Source organism: Carassius auratus, unplaced genomic scaffold (genome assembly GCF_003368295.1).
Source record: "Carassius auratus strain Wakin unplaced genomic scaffold, ASM336829v1 scaf_tig00216816, whole genome shotgun sequence".
Classification (NCBI taxonomy): Eukaryota; Metazoa; Chordata; class Actinopteri; order Cypriniformes; family Cyprinidae; genus Carassius; species Carassius auratus.
Window position 1 is genome coordinate 64,393 of NW_020528749.1, and position 20,608 is coordinate 85,000.

Below are 20,608 nucleotides of genomic sequence, written 5' to 3' on the forward strand. Positions count from 1 at the left end.
TATGTAGAGTATGGTCAGACCAAAGTGAGTTTCTCTCACAGTTTGGCTTTGTCAGTATTTCATGACATTTAAATGTTTACTGACTTCATCAAGCTTAAGTTCAACTTGTTTTGGAAAAAAAAAATCCCAAGATCCCTTTTTAGAGAAAAATATTGTCCACAAGATACAAAATATCCTATATGCACCAGTTATTGAGAATTATGGTTCAAAGGCGATTGTGATTTTACAGCAGATCAAATCAGGTCCATATCAGTTGTGTCCATAAAATAACATGCAAAGTTCACTTGTGTGTGTGTGTTTAATGCAGACTAACTCCTGATCAGATTAACAATCAGCTTTATAATAACTAGCAAAATAATCAGAGAACAGCTCACTGTGTGCGTGTTTTCTTTGTCTCGTGTCTGCAAAAGAAGGTCACAGTGTTTCAGGGATTAAACAACTAACCAAATGTCCCTAAACCCCCCGCCTTTACACCAACCGCCAGCCCACCATCAGATTAGGAGATATCTCTTCAGATTTCCTCTGAAACAGTTTGTAAAAACCCAAGAACTGACCTCAGATCTGCCCAGATACGACCACCGGCCAATCACATGCAGCTGAAGGGTCAGAGGTCATACAGGAAGCTCAACAGGTTTCACCCCCATCATGACATCCAACTGCACCTAAACAGAACAAATGAGGACAGCTGAAGTAAATGAGATTCTTTAAACACCTAAATGTGATTGAACATATAATGAAATATCAAATTAAATATTTTTTTCAGATTAAGAAATATTATGGTCACGTAGTGATAGAAATGTTGTCCTAGATTAGGGCTCATAAACATAAAAACCATTTGAAAATCAGAAAACAACGAAGAAATTTAGTACTTAAGTTTCAAAACTAAGAAACTTACAAAACTAAAACATAAAAAAACGTAGAAACTTTATTTTTTTTTACTAATGCTATAAAGTTAGAAACTAAGAAATTAAACTTAGACAAAAATTAGAAACAATACCAAACTAAGAAAAAAACTTGGAACTAAAAGTTAGAAACTTAGTACTGAACTGAGATAAAACTTAGAAACTAAGTACTGAACTGAGATAAAACTTAGAAACTAAGTACTGAAATGAGGTAAAACTTAGAAACTAAGTATTAAAATGAGGTAAAACTTAGAAACTTAGTACTGAACTGAGATAAAACTTAGAAACTAAGTACTAAAATGAGGTAAAACTTAGAAACTTAGTACTGAAATGAGGTAAAACTTAGACACTAAGTACTAAAATGAGGTAAAACTTAGAAACTAAGTACTAAAATGAGGTAAAACTTAGAAACTAACTACTGAAATGAGGTAAAACTTAGAAACTAAGTACTGAAATTAGGTAAAACTTAAACTAAGTACTGAAATGAGGTAAAACTTAGAAACTAAGTACTGAAATGAGGTAAAACTTAGAAACTAAGTACTGAAATGAGGTAAAACTTTAAGTACTGAAATGAGGTAAAACTTAGACACTAAGTACTGAAATTAGGTAAAACGTAGAAACTAAGCACTGAACAGATAAAACTTAGTACTAAACATAGATAACCTAGAAACTAAGTACTAAACAGATGAAACTTAGAGACTTAGTACTAAACTTAGATAAAACTTAATACTAAACAGCCAAATTTAGAAACATAGTACTAAACAGATAAAACCTAGAACTTATTACTGAACAGATAAAACTTGGTACTAAACATAGATAAAACTTAGAAACTCAGTACCAAATAGTACTAAAAATGTAGAAAACTAAGAATAGAAACGAAGTAAAACTTAATTAGTACTAAAACTTAAGGCACTTCCAGGTGAGTTTCAAATTAATATTTTACTAGAAATAAAAGATGCACGCTAAAAAACAAAAGAAACAAACAGATAAGCAGATGTTAGATGTTTAGTCGAAGGTTGAATGCTTCTGAAAACTGAGCGCTGTAATCTGACACACATACATCTCCTCTTGAGTTTCTCTCTTTAATGTCTCAAACTGTGCTCTGATTTGTCTGCCATCAAAATTCAGAGATATTAATATGAGCTCAAGTACTGACTTTTTGGTTTAAAAGGAATACTGCCCTGGGATAAAAGACAAACACACGCACAAATATAATTAAAACGTATTAGCCAATCACACGGCAAGAAACCCCCGCAGATGAAGGGTCAGAGGTCACGCAGGAAGCTCAACAGGTTTGACCCATGAAAGCAGACCTGAACAGAACGAATGACAACAGCTGAAGCACATGAGTCACTTGAAACGTCTGCATGTCTTTGAACACAAAATCTCAAATCATTTCTTTGTAAGTAAAGAATCTCTGTGTGTGTGTGTCCCTCTCTGTTCCACTGAGCTGACGGTGTGTGTGTGTGTTCAAGCGTCAGCAGCGTCTCTGAACAATAGTGTGCATCTCCATATGTGGGCAGCCTAGCGCTCAACAGGCCATCTGCCCGTGTGTGTTTGTGTCTGACACACACACACACACACACTCGCTCACAAAATAGCCTCAATTAAAGCAGCGATTGTGCTTTTATGACATCAGGACAGAAACCCTCCCAAATCCTGTGCTGACCGTAATCGCTCACAAACTGAACAAAAAAGCCAAAAGGACACAATAGTGCAGCCTACACTGCACTACATAGACAGCTACTCTTTTAGATATCTAGTGCACTTACCCTAACAACGACACCTCATACAGGAATGATGTAAAACACCTGATATATCTGATGAAAAATAACACAGGCCATTTATAGACCATTTGTAGTAAGGGTTGTTGCTAAGTTGACAACTACTGAATACTATCTTTTCCACACTGCCATCTAACAAACAATGCCTTGGAAAAAACAGTTAATCTAGAAAAATAAAGCATAAACCATAAACCCACATAGGAAATAAAACAGTTATGGAATAAGCATGTGTACTAAACTCATATTTCAGAGCAGTCAATGCAATAAATAAATCTGTATGTGTAAAGAAATATTCAGATGTAACCCCCTTGTCAAACGTTAACTTTCATAAGTAACTAATTTAATAGCATTGTTTCTCAGCAAGTGTAACAGATCAGTTCCATTTATTCTGTTAACTAGTATATTATTAACTCCCCAGTTACTCATAGCATGACAACTCACTTACTAATTCAACTAGCGTTATATTAGCTGGCACCTAAAATTTCATTCAGTCCAATTCTTTGACGATAACTCAATTGATTTCAAAAGAGTTTGATGTTAGCATGTTGCTAAATGTGACTCACAACCAATTCTAATATCTTAACTTTAATCTCATTGTACAAGAAAGATTTAACTCATCCCAATAAATGAACACCAGCATTTCTGAGAAGCAAACAATATAACTTAGTTGAGTACAAGTCTATTTAAGAGTCATTTATTATGTTTGAAGCACAATTTGGTGGTTTTACGATCTCTTTGTTGCCATACAAGCTTAGCAAAACTACTTTATATGATTGTTGCATATCTAAATACAGAAACTAATTTAAATAGAATGAGCATGAAATCTAGATCATACTGTATTCATAAAGTAACATTTGAGATTAATATAATTAGATGCATTTCGAAGTATGATACAATATTGCATGTAGTGCATTCTGGGATTGTATTCAGATTTTTAAAACAATTCACATAATGCTGCCAATTGACAAACCATTAGTTCATTTGTTTTTTTTTTAGAAGGAAGCATGATTTTAACTTTCATGTCAGTTGATCCTATGATGCCTTAATGTAGTCGGAGTCTGTCAGTGTGTGTAGGAGAAAAACAAGCCCAGACACATCCAGATAACACCCACCGAACGCCAACCAGACGCCACCCGTGGGTGTTTTCAAGAAGAGATCGGAGATATGACACATCAGACCAGAGAGGGTTTAACTCATAAAAGGTTTATTGTAATAAAAATCAACTGTACAGCTATATATCTGCACAAATGCATTTAAAAAATAAAGTACATTAAAAGCAACTCTGCTCTGAAATAGCTTACAAACTACATCTAAAACAGTAGACGAGCTGCTCAGCAGCCCGCGAGATGCTACAGACAAGTCTCTGCTCACACTCCTGCCCCAAACCAACCAACACCTGCAAAGCATCCTGGGAAAACACGATCCCTTCCCCAGAGATGCCAGCAGTGGAGCCTCCAGTCCACACGACTCGTTTCAGGACATCACCTGAGGACTTCACCTGAATATTGCACAGTAAGACTTAAAGAGTCAGGCAGTGACGTTTATTAAGAGAGCGGTGGTGCTGGGGTTAAGGCAGAGGGGATTATGGGAGTTGGTTCATAATTATAAAAGTATATTTTCTGTATACATCTTTCGTTAGCAGCTCCTGCAGAAATTATGAAGCACCATCACCGGTGCCTTTTAGACCTGAAACGTACTGAAGGTAAACACGTTGCATTCTCTTAAGTCACCACAGGTGGCGCTATATAAAGCACAAATTAGTTAGTCATCATCATGGTCGACTTTGAAGAGAACCTTTGTAGACTTAACAGAAAAAAAATGTTTGCGCAAAGTACATTTCAGGCCCTTAATTGCTTTACATTCTCGTGAGAGTCGTGAGGTATTATCGTAATTGCACTAAAACCGTGCGCGAGCACCAGTGGAAACACGTAAAAACAAGAGTCACAGTGCCGAAATCGCTCTCGAGTCAGTCGTCCAGTCGCGTAACAACCAGTGCTTTAATGTTCATCTTAAAGGATTGTGAAGTCGTGGGAATGGTAAACTCTCGGCGGTTGGTCAGTCGGTCGGTCAGTCGCGTGTTCAGCTGGACACCATCATTAGGTAGTTTTTCGGCGGACTCGCTCGGCCACTCATCATGAAGCGGTTTTTGCAGTTCGCCGTGTGGTCGTATGCTGAGGGGGCGTGGCCTGAGACCGGTGGCTCCGCCTCGTAGAGTACACAGATGGAGCCGTCCTCGCCGATGCGGTAGGACACTTCGTACGGGTCGACCCACAGCGTCAGCTCACGCGGCAGGAGCGAGAACAGCTGCCCGCTCGTCAGTCCAATGTGACCGGCCCGCTCGGCCAATCAGAGGGTCCATCTCGTGATTGATGCGTATGCAGCGGTATCCAGATCCCTTCTGTGGCCTGTCGGGGAACCAGTGGTGCTGGTAGTGTTCTGGAGAGGAATAAACACTCGTTAACATCCTAATCCTACGATGTTAGATGTACTACGAGTATATGATGACTATCAACGTTAAGGTGTTTTTACATGTGACCCTGGAGCACAAGAGGGGAGTAGCATGAGGACATTTGTAGCAATAGCCAACAATACGTTGTAGGAGTTGAAATTAAAAGAATTCTCTTATGCCAAAAATCATCAGGATATTAAGACTATGTTCCATTAAGATATTTAGTAAATCACTAATCAAAACGTAGTTTGATAAGTAATATGCATTGCTAAGAATTCACTTGAACAACTTTAAAAGACGACTTCCTCAATATTTAGATTTTTTTGCTCCCTCAGATTCCAGATTTTCAAATAGTTGGATCTCAGACAGATGTTGGCCTCCATAACCAACCTAGATATTAACGGATAGATGATTTACTCAGCTTTCAGACGATGTATTAATGTCAATAATAATAAAAAAAGTGACTCTTATGACTGGTGGAGTGCTCCAGGATCACATCTAGGCGAAAGTCTATGTTCCAGTACCTGAGAGCGCCTGCGCGAGACCGTCTCTGAACACGTGCAGCTGCGCGTCACTCAGGCGTCCTCGGCTCCGCAACAGTCTGCACACGAAGCCCGCTGCGGCGGAAACCTCGGGGATCATCTCCGCGTCGTGCGTCATCGTAGTCCGTTCAGAAGTGTTCGTGATGAGAGTTAAGAGCTGGTGTCCTCTGGTGAACTACTGCAGGAGGTCTAATGAGGATCAAAGGATGACTATTCCCCGAGTGAGGCCCGATCTCATCGGCTTCCGTCTCTCCGCGCTCTGATCTGTCGCGAAAGAGGGCGAACCCGCCAATATATACGCGCTGAGCGCTGACGTCAGTGGGATACACGCCCAGCGTCCAATGAAGCCGAGGGGCGGGGCTTGTCTGTGGAAAACACCGCATGTCTTGGTAACGCTCGCCTTCCGTTCGATCCAAATATGGAGATAGACGTCAAACGCAGCTCGGGTCTGCGTGACGACATCACGTGGGGGTGGGGACTGTAAAGTTTCTGTGTTTAATTATAGAAGCGAGCTGGTTTTTCCTCTCTTTTATCGTCCGTCAAACAGACCTCAGCAGAAACCTACACACGAGCTAAAAACAGTCAAACTAAACCTCAACGACCTACTCAAATAAAACAAAACATAACTGAGAGAAAAAGTCAGAGTCCTGTTCATTTTCTACTAATACGCAAATCCTAATATAAATGCACATATAACTTTATGAATGACATTACATAATGTTTTCTGTGTGCACATAAATTTGTATACTGTGTGACTATATGAAGAGTTAAGATACAGGCTCCTATGATTATGTTCAAGTTATTTCACTTGAATGGCAATGAAAAAGAGACCCAATTATAATTATAATATATTATAGTTAAGATGAGTATAGTAGAGATGATCCTGGAATCTGATTGGCTGATAGTAGTGTGATATTAGAGCAGTAACAGAACTCCGCCTGTGATGTATTTCTCACAGTAAACACAAACACTCCTCTGATTGATTCGGCTGTGTTCTGAGGTGCTGCAGCGACGCCTGGCGGTCGAGCGCGTCACGACACACAGATGTGAAACCCGACGCACAGTAATTATTCAACGGTAAATATGAACTTGTTTTCGTTTCCGTTCAGATCTGGCACACACACATACAGAGTGGATCTTCCTCAGTGTGATTCTCAGAGCATCTCTCTGTCACTGTGCCATCCCTGTATCTGTTACCATGACGACTGCTCACATCCTCCAGCTTTCCTTTCTGACACAACACAAACCAGTCTCAATAATCCTCCGCTGACTTTATCTGATACCACACACACACACACATCTAAATGTGGAACACTGTAGCGTGAGTTTGGTTTGTTCTGCTGTTGTGTGTGTGTTGGTCATCTGGACTGACAGCAGGTTTGTCTATATTTGGCTATATTTGAAGCATGTGTGTGAGTGTGTGTGTGTGTGAGAGAGAGAGAGAGAGAGAGAGAGAGAGTGTGTGTGTGTGTTGCAGAAGCTGACATGGTTCATGTGAAGGGCTCTCGCCATGGCAACACACGTGTGTTCCTGAGCACCGGCTGAGATGTGTGTGTCGTAACCAAACACACACACACACACACACACACACACACACACACTCGTGTCTCTGGTTTAGGGTCCGGTGACCCGTCGGAGCTCAGTGTGTCGTCTGAGACGCCACCATCTGGAGGTGAGCTGGGGCATCATGGGTAATCCAACAGGAGTGTGTCCTCCTGCGCACACACACACACACACCGCCTGCGGTGGTACTGCTGTCTCCTCTGATCTGAGCTGACACGTCCCTCCAGCAGCGAGTGTGTGTGTGCGAGTGTGTGTGTGTGTGTGTGTGTGTGTGTGAGTCTAACAGACACATATCTACAGGACACTGGCGGTCTCTAAACACAGATGTTTGTTCCTCTCTCATCTCAGGAGGCTTCAGCACATTCTCAGTCATGGCTCATGTAAGGATCAGTTAAAATGTTGTCATTTTTCGGTTTATCGGGTGAAAACGATGCACCTGATCGATTGATAAAGCACTCTTAACTTTACTACTTTTATATCAGGACTAGTGATGAGTGGGTTAATTAATTCTCCTCATTAATTAAATGCATATTTATGTGTTCAGAGCTCTGATTGAACGGTGGAGACCCAGTCCAGGAGCGTCTGACGAGGGCCAATCAGCTCTCGCTGCCCGCTGATGGACGCAGGTCCTGGCCAATCACAGAAGGGACGTGGAGGAATGGGGCGGGGCCTGAGTGCTGGAGACTCTGTGTTCTTGAGTGAGTGCTCAGAGAGAGAGAGAGAGAGAGAGAGAGCGCTCCGTCCGTGCGTCTGATTCTGCTGCGCGTCCCTCTCACTGCAGCTCTCTCTGTGTGTGTGTGTGTGTGTGTGTTCATGGCGGCGGCGCTCCTTCATCATCTTCATCACTGAATTCACCGCATCGGCGCAGGGTCCCGCTCATCTGTTGCCGTGGTGATGGGCTGTCGACTGTCACGGCCATGGATGGGAGACAGGACGGGGGTGAGTCCGGTGTGTGTGTGTGTGTGTGTGTGTGTGTGTGCTGCTGAGGGTGATCAGGAGTGACACTGATGCTGATACACCACATCTCTTTCACACACACACAAACACACACATGTACTGTCTCTCTCTCTCTTGTGACTCATGCAGTGATGTGTGTTGGTATGAAGGTGCAGAATTATTTTCATCATCAGAATAATGTGTGTGTGTGTGTGTGTGTATGTGTGAGTGTGTGACAGTGTGAGTGAGAGTGTGTGTGTGTTTGTGTGAGAGAGAGTGAGGGTATTTGTGTTGGTGTGAGTGTGTGTGTGTTTGTGAGAGAGTGAGAGTATGTGTGTTTGTGTGAGAGAGTGTGAGTGAGAGTGTGTTTGTGTGAGAGTGTGTGTGTTTGTGTGAGAGAGTGTGAGTGAGAGTGTGTTTGTGTGAGAGTGTGTGAGTGAGAGTGTGTGTGTTTGTGTGAGAGAGTGTGAGTGAGATTGTGTGAGAGTGTGTGTGTTTGTGAGAGAGTGAGAGTATGTGTGTTTGTGTGAGAGAGTGTGAGTGAGAGTGTGTTTGTGTGAGAGTGTGTGTGTTTGTGTGAGAGAGTGTGAGTGAGAGTGTGTTTGTGTGAGAGTGTGTGAGTGAGATTGTGTGAGAGTGTGTGTGTTTGTGTGAGAGTGAGAGTATGTGTGTTTGTGTGAGAGAGTGTGAGTGAGAGTGTGTTTGTGTGAGAGTGTGTGTGTTTGTGTGAGAGAGTGTGAGTGAGATTGTGTGAGAGTGTGTGTGTTTGTGAGAGAGTGAGAGTGTGTGTGTTTGTGTGAGAGAGTGTGAGTGAGAGTGTGTTTGTGTGAGAGTGTGTGAGTGAGAGTGTGTGTGTTTGTGTGAGAGAGTGTGAGTGAGATTGTGTGAGAGTGTGTGTGTTTGTGAGAGAGTGAGAGTGAGAGTGTGTTTGTGTGAGAGTGTGTGTGTTTGTGTGAGAGAGTGTGAGTGAGAGTGTGTTTGTGTGAGAGTGTGTGTGTTTGTGTGAGAGAGTGTGAGTGAGAGTGTGTTTGTGTGAGAGTGTGTGAGTGAGAGTGTGTGTGTTTGTGTGAGAGAGTGTGAGTGAGATTGTGTGAGAGTGTGTGTGTTTGTGAGAGAGTGAGAGTATGTGTGTTTGTGTGAGAGAGTGTGAGTGAGAGTGTGTTTGTGTGAGAGTGTGTGTGTTTGTGTGAGAGAGTGTGAGTGAGATTGTGTGAGAGTGTGTGTGTTTGTGAGAGAGTGAGAGTATGTGTGTTTGTGTGAGAGAGTGTGAGTGAGAGTGTGTTTGTGTGAGAGTGTGTGTGTTTGTGTGAGAGAGTGTGAGTGAGATTGTGTGAGAGTGTGTGTGTTTGTGAGAGAGTGAGAGTATGTGTGTTTGTGTGAGAGAGTGTGAGTGAGAGTGTGTTTGTGTGAGAGTGTGTGTGTTTGTGTGAGAGAGTGTGAGTGAGATTGTGTGAGAGTGTGTGTTTGTGTGAGAGTGTGAGTGAGATTGTGTGTGTTTGTGCGAGAGTGAGAGTATTTGTGTTTGTGTGAGAGAGTGTGTGTGTGTTTGTGTGAGAGAGTGAGAGTGTGTGTGTGTGTGTTTTTGTGAGAGAATGTGAGTGATCGTGTGTGTGTGTGTGAGGGAGTGTGAGTGAGAGAGTGTGTGTGTGTGTAATAGAGAGCATGAGTGAGTGTGTGTGTGTGTTTGTGTCAGAGTGAGTGAGTGAGTGTGTGTGTGTGTGTGTGTGTGTGTGTGTGTGACAGAGTGTGAGTGAGAGAATGTGTGTGTGCTTGTGTGACAGAGTGTGAGTGATTGTGTGTGTGTGCCTGAGGTTCAGTTCAGTCCTAAACAGATCTGTTTGTTTGCTGGGGGTGTTGGGGGTATGTTTACACAGCTGCGCATCACTATAGTAGTTTGTTTGTTTGTGTGTGTGTGTGTGCGTGTTTCTGTTCGTGTGTGAGATAAAGTGAATCTGGTGAAATAGAGCGTACAGCAAATGGCTGAACACACGAGATCTGATCTTAAATGCTCAAATGAATCTCGATCTCTCCGGTCACTGCGTTTATCATGTCATTCAGGTTCACGGTCGGGATCTGACCCACCTGCAGAAGCGAGAGGCCTTCCGTATCCTGGCCAGCTACGAGCAGCCAATCACGCTTCAGATTGAGGGCCGGGGGCGGAGCCTGCAGTACAACAGGACGACGGACTGCAGCACGCAGACGGAGCGACCCTGGGATCCTCTCCGGCTGAACTTGTGCACTCTGCCACGACTGCCTCCCTCGGACAGGTGCGACACACCTGCAGCTCACCGCTGACACCTGCAGGACAGACACAGACCTGCACTACATCACACGCGACACAGCCTTTTAATAGTTACTGCGGGAAAGATTTACTAAACAGAGTTTAGCAAATTAAAACCAATTCATCTGTTCATTCTATGAGCATTGCATTTTTCAGATTCTATTAAGTAAAAATTAGTAATTTATTGCATTCGTTTCAATTCTGTTGCTAATTGAAATTAACAGTGTGTCCTATGTGAACGACTTTTTAGAGTGTGTGCGTAATTATTTTTTTAACGTGAAAGCAAACACAGGCATTTTTCACACGAATGTGCAAGGTTTCTAGCATTCGTTCCAAGAACGGTAACTATAAATATAACTGAAACAATAACTATATTCTTGTCCAGACCAGCGCACGATAACGTTCTGTTTATTTTAAGCTCTGTTTATTTTTTTATTGAGGTGGTTTCATTAAGATTTTTGGTTGCCTTGTTCAAATGAACTGCTTCTCAAGAGCCATAAACGCAATGGTTTTTTGAAAGTGACACTTGGTCATGTGACCAAAATTTGACCAGTGAGAATATCTGAGGGGCAGGTCCTGTTATGCCATCCCACTGGATTTCAAACTAAAACTCTTCTGATGTGTTCCCATCCGTCAAGAGCCGTCTCTAGCATGTGTGCGGCCTCAAGGCACAGTCACGCTAGCTTCTGCATTCATGCGCATGTGAATGTTCACGCAAGCATATTATATCGTTCACTGCATTTTACAGCTTCATGTGATGAACACTCACTGCACAATTCATTGGACAATCGAGATCCCTTCCTTTCTAGAATGAAACATAAAGGATGCAGTGGCTTCAGACTAAAACCATGAGCCATTAGCTCATAAAATGAATCATTTAGTTGCCAAATGAACGTTTTGCAGCCAAATTCAGAGTCTTCCATTAGTTTAAGTCAATATTGTGCATTAGAGACATTTTAGACTTATAAGTGTTGTCTGTTCTAATCTGATACTGTTAGTTTTGTCATATAAATATCACTGTTTTGTAAGAACATTTGTGATTGTTTAAAAGAGGTAAATATTTTATTGATTACTCATTCAACAGTTGACCTTACATTTGGACCTAGCTGTTTTACACCATAACTAAAGATAATAATGTAAAAAACAGTTCAAATGTATATCTTTAAATACACGTTTTCATATAAACAAATTAGTAAATAGATTAATAAGACTCACTTACCCGCAGCGGTTCACGGTTATTTTCAAATTCGAAAAATGGCGCGCGGTTCAGTGAGGGAGTCGGTTGGGAACTCCATAACGGCTCTAAACGATTCGCTGCTTGAGTGAATTTGATTGAAAACAGTTGCTAGTTTGTTTTAATGAATCTTCTTGACGAACTCATTCAAAAGAACTAGTTCACGAGTCATTTGCACGCAAATGGGACATCACCTCGTGCGCTGATCAGGTGACGTGACGTGCATGAAGTTGACTGGATTTTAAAATTATTGTTGAAGAATATTTATTATTATAGTTTGTAGAAATTAAATGAAACGGAACATGTAGGGAAAACTCTTATTTTGCCGATTTTTGTTAGGACTAAGTTCAGTTTATGTCACTTAATTGACCATAAAGCTCTTTCAGAGCATCAGTGCACCTTTTGCAATGTTATATTTAGTGGTGTTTATTAAGACAAGCATCATTATTATTATTATTAATTCTATTGTATGTGAAGTGTAATGTTCATATTTCATATAATCACTCTATTGAGGCATCTTTAGACAAGCTTTTGGTCTTAATATCAGAATGAGGTCAGCTGCTCACAGAAGCTCCTTACAAACACACAATAAGAGCGTCTTAGAGGAAGGGGGCGGAGCCAGACATGTGTGCTGACTTGTGTTCTCAGCACATAATATTCCTACAGATATTTCTGAATGTACTGTATGAGAGTTTGTTGTGTTCTCAGGGCGTACTACGATCACATGTCCCTGCCTGGGACCCGTAGAGACGGAGGCAGGTGCGAGTACCTACCGAACACGGCCCAAGACCCGGAGCACAGAGAACGACTGGCCTACACTGTAAGATATTACCAGCATCAGTATCAGCCGATGATATTCATGATGAGATGCAATTGATTATGGTGTGACTGACATGAATATCAAAAATGCCTTTCCAAACCCTGATCCTTCTGCAATGCCAAATCTTAAATGAGTGTTTAAACCAAGCTGTCCTGTTAGGAAAAGCCAAACTGTGTGTGTGTGTGTGTGTGTGTGTGAGTTGTTCTCCAAACAAACACGTTTTCCAAAATGGAGCTGCTCTCTTATGCTCTGGAATTATTCATGCATTTAGCTACGCTTGGGAATACACACACACACACACACACTTCACGTGTGCATTGCGCTGGAGGAAACAGCCTTTAATAAAGCGACTGAAGGAGATTCAGACAGGAAACACTGTTCAGTTACTGTTCAGTCATTTCAGATAATCACTCTTCCACATCACAGCCTCATTATTACACTAATAATTCATCAGGAAAGCAGTGGAAATTCTCGCATCTTCTTCTCACAGGAGCAAAAAGGGTTTGAAATCCCATCAGCATTCGTAATCATGATGCTCTTCTTGATGTAATAATTCTAAATGCACTTGAGCAGCGGTCCATTTCTGTGTTTAATGGCGTGTGACATGCTGGTTTCAGCTGTCCAGCGGCGCGTCTCCGGGAGAAAACTGTCTGATCGGATGCTGCAACACCAACCTGGAGGAACCCCGAGGTTTCCAGAGTCAGGTGAGAGCCACAAAACACCGCCTCAAAATACGAGCAGGACTGATTGATGAAGAACCGCTTGTTTTAAGATATTGAAATCTACTAATGCAAAGAGATAAAGTGCAATAAGATAACCTAATATTTTAGATGTTTTCTTTTCCACTGAAACAAAGTTTTGAAAATCCCCAAATCTCAAAAGTAACCATTACATGAAAAATATTGATAAATGTTTTTGCCTTGAAAACAATGTGGTGTAGTGAAAAACATCTGTAATATAGTAAAAATGCAGAGCGACTGAATCCAGAAGGATGTAGAGTTCAGAGGTCAGATCTGAGGGATTGTTGTTGTTCTGGTTCTTGTGTGATTCTCTTCATCCATCACAGACTCACATGTTATGTAAGTTATGAGTTACCAGGCAACTACAGATCATAAATACAGCTTAAGACTGTGAGCCACCGGAGAGACTCTTGTGCTCCGATAGAGGACCGTTCAATCAACAGAATAAAGTTATTAACATATATAAACTGACTCGATGAACCTGAATAGTACTGAACCATTTAAAAACCAAACAGAAATCTTGCACACTGAGTCCGATGTGTTTTAATTAATCTGTAACAGTACTAAATGGAGTCTTCAAGCAGTGAGGATGATTCGCTTGTCCTCTTGCGTCTTAAAAAGAGAAAGGGGAAAGGAAAATGTTGTTTGGTCCATCCAATCCTGAGATATAGACAGAGAGTTCCCTTTCAGGAGTGGCGGGACTATCACAGGAGTTTACTACAGGATGTCAGTGGCTCAGTTTGATGCTATGCTAGCGATACTAGGGCCACATATTAAAAAGAAGACCACCAATTCCTGTGTAGTCAGTGTGCAAAGATCTTTACAGTGCTTTGTGCTGCATGAAGTGGATCAACTTCACAGTCGTCTTTCTGGATTTTGGAGTTCGCTTCTTCAAAACATCTCTCAAAATGCGAAAGACGCAGAAAATCTAAACAATTTCTGACTCAGTGTGCAATGTCCTTTAGAGAGTGCTTTTAGATACAACATAACATAACTTTTTACCCTGGTAAAATCAATCAGTGTCGTAATATGTGTGTGTGTGGGTTTTCGACAGACTGATGACGATGACTACACGATGGAGAGACCCCTGGGTCACCTGCCTCTTCATCACGAGCTGGACAGCGGGCTCGGCTGGACGGACGGTAGCTTCCACCAGGGGGAGCTGTCAGGGGTGGAGACGGAGGAGGGGCTTGAGGAGTGTCACGGCAGGTCGCCGTCGTCCGAGTCCTTCATCTCGTCTGAGCTGAGCGACTCGGGTTTCCACAGCGTCAGCACCAGTGAGTTCCTGCGCTTCCAGCGTCTGCTCGAGAAACGCATGCGCCATTACAACGCCCGCATGCACCACCAGGGGGAGCCATGCTCTCATGAGCGGTGCGACAGCCAGATAAAACACCCCCTAGAGGCCATCCCAGAAACACTGACGGTGCAGCCTCAACACGTCTGCGCGCCCGTCCTGGGATCACGAGGTTTGTCATGTGTTTCGTCCATGCAGTACCACAAGGCAGAGCGTCCGTGTTTGAACAGGCACAGCTCCAGTAGCGGCTCGCTCTTCAATCCCGGCCCTCATCCGATTTCTGCGGGAATGCTGAGAAGAAGCAGGACGCTGCATCACCGCTCAGCACCAGTTGAGTACCGCAGACGAGCGAGTCACCCGGCCTCGCCCAACTACTGTAGCGCTACGCTGCATCCCTGCGTCCACAGAGACGACCCACCCATGAATCTCCCTCAGGAGCAGGACTTGTCACTTATGCACACCATTGCACACCCTGTTGTACACCCCGCTGCACTCCCTTCACACACTCTACACGCAATGAGTCAACCGTCCCTGATCTCTCCAGTTCACGAACACTGCTGCATGCCTCTGGATCTTCACGCCAACGGCAGGATCAGAGCATCCACTGAACCGCAGCTCCAGAGGACCCAACAGACTCCCAACAACAGGTTCCACACCCTAAGTCACACACCCAGTCAGGACTCCAACGAAACCTGGCCAAAACTCCCCAACCGCGCGGTATCTGTTGGTGGAAGCGGACTCTACAGCACCTTGGAGGGCCATGCGCCCACTAGGAAACCACCCGGTGGGAATTTGCGTGCTTTGCGAAACCAGATGCTGCGGGAACGAGCCTCAAGATTGGCGGACGAGCGTAGCGGCATGAGCACGGACGAAGAGAGTCACAGCGAGGTCCGCATGGGTCGCTACTGGAGCCGCAGCGAGCGCCGCGAACACATGCTGCAGAACCAGCGACAGGCCAGAAACAATGACAGCTGCAGCGTAGCTACATCAGGATTGGCGCATAGCGGCGGAGTCGTGGGAGGAGCTAACAGAGAAAGTTGTAGCACTGTTCTCGAACTGAGCCAGAAGAAACTAAGTCGCATGAGGAACCGGAAGCTGCTGGACGACTGGACCACTGTAGAGGAACTCCTAACGCACGGATCACGCCTGGGTCCTAGCGAAGCCCCCCGGCAGCTGCCTACGTCATTGCTCACCGTCACAACTGTATAACGACACTCAACTAGCATGTGTTCAAGTTGACTTGTGTGCGTGTGTGTGTTTGTGTGTGTTGGACCGGCCGCACTACACAAAGCTACCTCCTGACATTGAGGCTTACAGACGATTCCTAACACCGTAGTACATTGATTTTTAAATGTTATATTTGCAGTATCTTGTTTCGCATTGTGTTGTGAAGAGACGTTTTATTAGAAAGCAAATTCACTGCAGTTTGATTTGACCGCATGAAGCAATACAACAGATTACGATGCCAGATTAAACCAATTTTTCATTTGGTGCCAAGAAAAGTTTACGTTACGGATCATTTTAAAGTGGTGCTAACCGTAAGATTTAATTTCTTCAACATGATTTGCAACTAAACTACAAACGACATCCGAATTACATCAGTTATGCACAAAATTTCAAGAAACCCCTTTCCGACTGTCTTGCTCTAGCTAATTTGTGGTGTTAGCACAGCCCCTTCTCCTTTCAATCATAAATCTGATTCTCTGGGAATAATATCGGATAATCTAACGATGGATCGGGAGTCAGATACGCCGTTGATTGGGTGTGCAGGGTCATGCTGGAGATCGGGCAGCAGAAACATTAGTGTGTTGTAAAGTGTGCAGATTCTTGCACTATAACTGTAGTTCCGTAGAGTATTTTTAAAGCTATTTTTCTTGTGCTCTTCACAATTGATTTCACAAAAAGAAAATTTACGAAGAACTTTTATAAAGACTCAAATAAGGATTAAAGGTGGTATTAACACAAGTAAATCCATTTGGAGAGAAAGGCGATCAACGCACAACTGTGTTTTTGTTCAAACATGTAAATTTATCCAATATTTTCAGCGCACCTTTCCGCAAACAAAGTTTTAACTTTACACTACAATAAGGCTCATGAAAAGCAAGCAGAATTAAGTCTCCACAAGTAGATCAGTTACAAATAAATGGTGTTATGATTGATGTACACAAATTCGTTCTGTTCATAAGACACCTGTTTCAGCGTGGGATGTTTGCTGATTTTTTTTCTTCTTCTTCTTTGAGCGGAAAATCAGGATTTTTCCCACCTGCACTATTGGGTGCACGAGCACTAAAGTGTTTACAATTTTCCCTCACAACTGTGACTCTCTGCAGCACATCTCACGCTCGTTTCTGAGGTAAAATCACGTCATTTCCACCGTGAGTCAAACGCTGTGAATAATGGATGTGAACGGATGGCACATGAACAGAAAAACACTGCATCTCATTGGATTTTGCTCGTTTCCACTTTTAGAAATCATTTTCTTTGAATATGATGTACATGTGGTTGTAATAAAGATGAGATTTTAATTTTAAAGAGTTTTGTTTTTGTAATTGACGTGGGCGTTCCTAAGTGAAACTGTCATGACAACAAACCTTTATTTGATTCAGAAACTGACCGTTTCTGAAGGGAGCGCGTGAATTCCCGCGCTTATTTCTCCACATCGTGACCAACGGATTTCCTACCGTTCATGAATATTACATCATTTTAATAAGACTGCATTTTCAAAGAGCAGACACAACATTTATGAATCTGTATGTTGACTACAAAGATTTAAAAAATCATTGACATCACGTGTAGTTTCCTTCAAGATTTGACAAATAGCCTACCTTAATTCGAAATTTGAACAAAAGTGCAATTAATTACTACTAAATACTACTAATACTAAATCGAAATTACTTTAAATGTCGACTATATTACATACCAAGTCACAATCATGAGGCAAATAGTAAAAATTATGGCTTATTTTAGCCTGTTAAATATTAAATTATATCCTGCTGAAAACAACAACAGACACCATTTCAAAATGTGTAACGGTTTTACTGGTTATGGGACTTGTGTTGGTTTGAATGGAAACTACTGGTAATTGGTCACCTGCTATTGGTGGCTTGTTAAAACCAATGAATTCTAATGAAATATGTCGCAAAACACACAGCAGGAAAAAAAAGAAAAAAGTTGATGGTTTGTAATGGTTTTTTGTAGAGGAAACCATTAGGTTTTTTTTCCAACAGGTAAACATTTGAAATTGTGACATGAAAAGTCAAAGTTAGGACAAAACATACTTTTATCTCATAATTAGGCCTATTAGGCTTTTAAAAATATAATTATGACTTACTAAAGCATCATCTTCATTCTTTCAAACTATTTTGAGACTGATAACAACTACCATAAAAGTGATGTTTTGGGCCTCAAACCAGAGAGAATCTGAACTAAGTGGACTTCACTCAGAAAGTTAAGTGTTTCTCAGATGTTCACTTATTTTCGTCTGGTTTTCACTCTTAAGATGTTTGTGAACAAAACACAAACACAAAATGGAATCCAACAGTAGAAAAGCACAAAATGGAACCGAATAACAGAAAAATGTCTTTCTCCCGCTCTTTCATTCACGCTTCGCTGGCGCCTTCTCCTGGATGGAAACACTCGGTGCAGGAAACAACCATCACGCTGAGAACACATTTTACACATAGAAACCACTCTCAAAAAAAAACAAACTGGTTTAATATGTATGCAAAAAAACACAACCAGAGTCAGAAAAAAGGAAACAAACGTTAAACAAATAAAATATATCTTACTGAGTATAAGAACCATCTAGACAGATCCATCTACCCTAAACAAACATGATTCCCTCTTCCTATCACTCTCTCTATGTGAGCAAACTGATCGGACGGGCTTCAAACTGTGGCGTCGTTGAGATGTAATGTCCTTCTGTAATAATACAACACAAATACAGTCCATAAATTGAATTAAAAAGAGCGATGTCATTCATCCACACAGACAGGGGGCGCCAGAGGCCTTCAGCTTCAGTCCAAACCCTGAACCTCGTGTTGCTTGTACACCGCAGAGACCAGATTTCCTGAAAGAACAGCATTAGTGTGGTTAAATTAACAAGCTAATATGTAAAATGAATATTTTCGTTAAATCGTTAAATCCTTCAGATCAACATAAAGGCCCAACGAGCAAAGCGACAAAGCAATGCAAATCTGCACCGAAGCTAATTTCGATCCAAATTATGACATAAATCGGCATTTAATCGCAAGCGAATAATAATTCGCATGCTTTAATGCAAGATTCGTACAATATGAAAACCACAGCTGGGAATCGTACGACTAAGTTAAAATTATTAACTAATAAAAATAATACAAATTTTCATATTACATGAAAAACTTAAACCTAAATTAAAAATGGTGAAGTGAAATAAAATGAGTTTCTATTAGTAAAATTATTAAAAGCACAGAAAAAAATTATGAAAGCACAGAAAAAAAAAAGAGAAACCTGAAAGTATTTAAATATAATTTAAATTAGGGCTGGGCGATATGGGCAAAAATAAGGAAAAATAAATCACGATAACGCAAAATGTTGAATAAATAATGAAAATAAAATAGTTAACTCATAAAAAATTGACATTTAAATAAAATTAAAAATAAATAATTAACAATTAAAGTGAAAACAAAGATATTTTATTCATATAAAAATTTCAAATCAAACTTTACAAAATATAAATACATCCTAAGAAATACTATAAAATAATACTAAAATAAAAATTATTTTTCTTTTAACGACTCGGTCAAAACGACTCATGAATCATGGCGCTTTTAAATCACGATTATAAACATATGATTCGCTCATCTTGATTCATATTTGAATCTGAATCTTTTAAAGATTTGCATTTAAAACTAATTTAATTATTAATGAAAGCAACATTTAAAACTGAACCTTCACCAGCAACAGTCCTTGCTTTCGTTTAGTATCTTGACTGAATTATTAGGCCGGTTTTATTACACGAGTTTTGCTGCAGGGCATCATGGGAATGATCGGGGAGGACAGCAGACCTGAAGCATTCGCTCACACGTGGAGTAGGTCAGAGCAGGAAGGACAGGAAGGCAAGCAGGAAGCAGCCAATCACAGCTGAGCTCAAGCCACACTGGACCCATGCGGGACACAGGGGTCAAAGGTCATCTTACCTGGCGTCCCCAGCCCCTCTGCTCTGTCCCGGAAGACTTTGGGTCTGAACGGAGAGTCTTTGTCTTTACCTTTCGATCCCTTTGGCCGCCCCGCCGCCTTCTTCTTGGACTTACTGTCGCCCTTCACACCCAGCAGCGGATGGACCTCTGCGAGACAGACACAGAGGAAGTGACATCACACAAAACACCAACTGAAATACAACTGTATTAGCATTAAACTAAATACATCACAAATACTATGAATAACACAAATTCACAAACAAATGACTCTTTTGAACTGATTCTTTTAAGGACTTAAAATTCATATCAGTCGGTAATTTTGACGATAAATGTTACATTTTGATTTCTTTCAAGTTTAAAGGCTAGTTCTTCATGCTCTCTCACCGTCGTTTGGGACGCCCTGCAGCTCGATGGTGGTGGTGCGGATCTTCTTCTTGGGTGGTCCTCCGTCAGACGACGGTTGCCTCTGTTTTTTGTCGCCGGGGCCGCTGTGGGCGGAGCTATCGTCGGGCGTGGCGTTCTGACCCGCGGCGTCGGGTGGAGGACCGAACGGGTTCTCCTCTGGGTCCTCCACCTCCGGAGCGATGGGCAGATACAGCAGCGCTTTAAAGTCCTCCAGCTCCTCGTCACTGCAAGAAACACTCTCTTTACGGAGGAACACAGCAGCGCTAGTATACGACAAAACATGACGCAAAAACTAAATTAACAAAAACACATTTGCACTGCAAGATAATTACAAATAGGAATATCAATAAAAAACATTTATTTTGCGAAAAACGTGTGTAAAAAATACAAAGCAACAAAAAAAAACATTAAAATGAAAAGGCAAAACGGTATGATAATATTAAAAATAATGTAAATTATAGTGAATTTAATAAAAAAAATT

The 20,608-nt window shown here is 41.6% G+C and overlaps 2 protein-coding genes and 1 pseudogene across 2 annotated transcripts; 1 reads left to right on the plus strand and 2 right to left on the minus strand.

Annotated features, from left to right (window-relative positions):
• Positions 1–3,869: 3,869 nt before the first annotated feature.
• Positions 3,870–5,938, minus strand: LOC113098997 (protein BTG2-like). Its single transcript, XM_026264048.1, is given in 3 exon segments — positions 3,870–5,020; positions 5,022–5,122; positions 5,660–5,938. Coding segments are annotated over 3 exon segments (492 nt in total). The 5' UTR covers positions 5,796–5,938; the 3' UTR covers positions 3,870–4,765.
• A 1,881-nt stretch (positions 5,939–7,819) lies between these two features.
• On the plus strand, positions 7,820–16,350 carry LOC113099006 (E3 ubiquitin-protein ligase PDZRN3-like). Its single transcript, XM_026264060.1, has 5 exons — positions 7,820–8,179; positions 10,235–10,443; positions 12,400–12,511; positions 13,129–13,215; positions 14,306–16,350. Exons 1-5 carry the CDS (start codon positions 8,135–8,137, stop codon positions 15,752–15,754), a joined length of 1,902 nt encoding a protein of 633 aa, XP_026119845.1. The 5' UTR covers positions 7,820–8,134; the 3' UTR covers positions 15,755–16,350.
• A 1,890-nt stretch (positions 16,351–18,240) lies between these two features.
• LOC113099005 (retinoblastoma-binding protein 5-like) overlaps positions 18,241–20,608 on the minus strand; it is a 10,064-nt pseudogene continuing 7,696 nt past the window's right edge.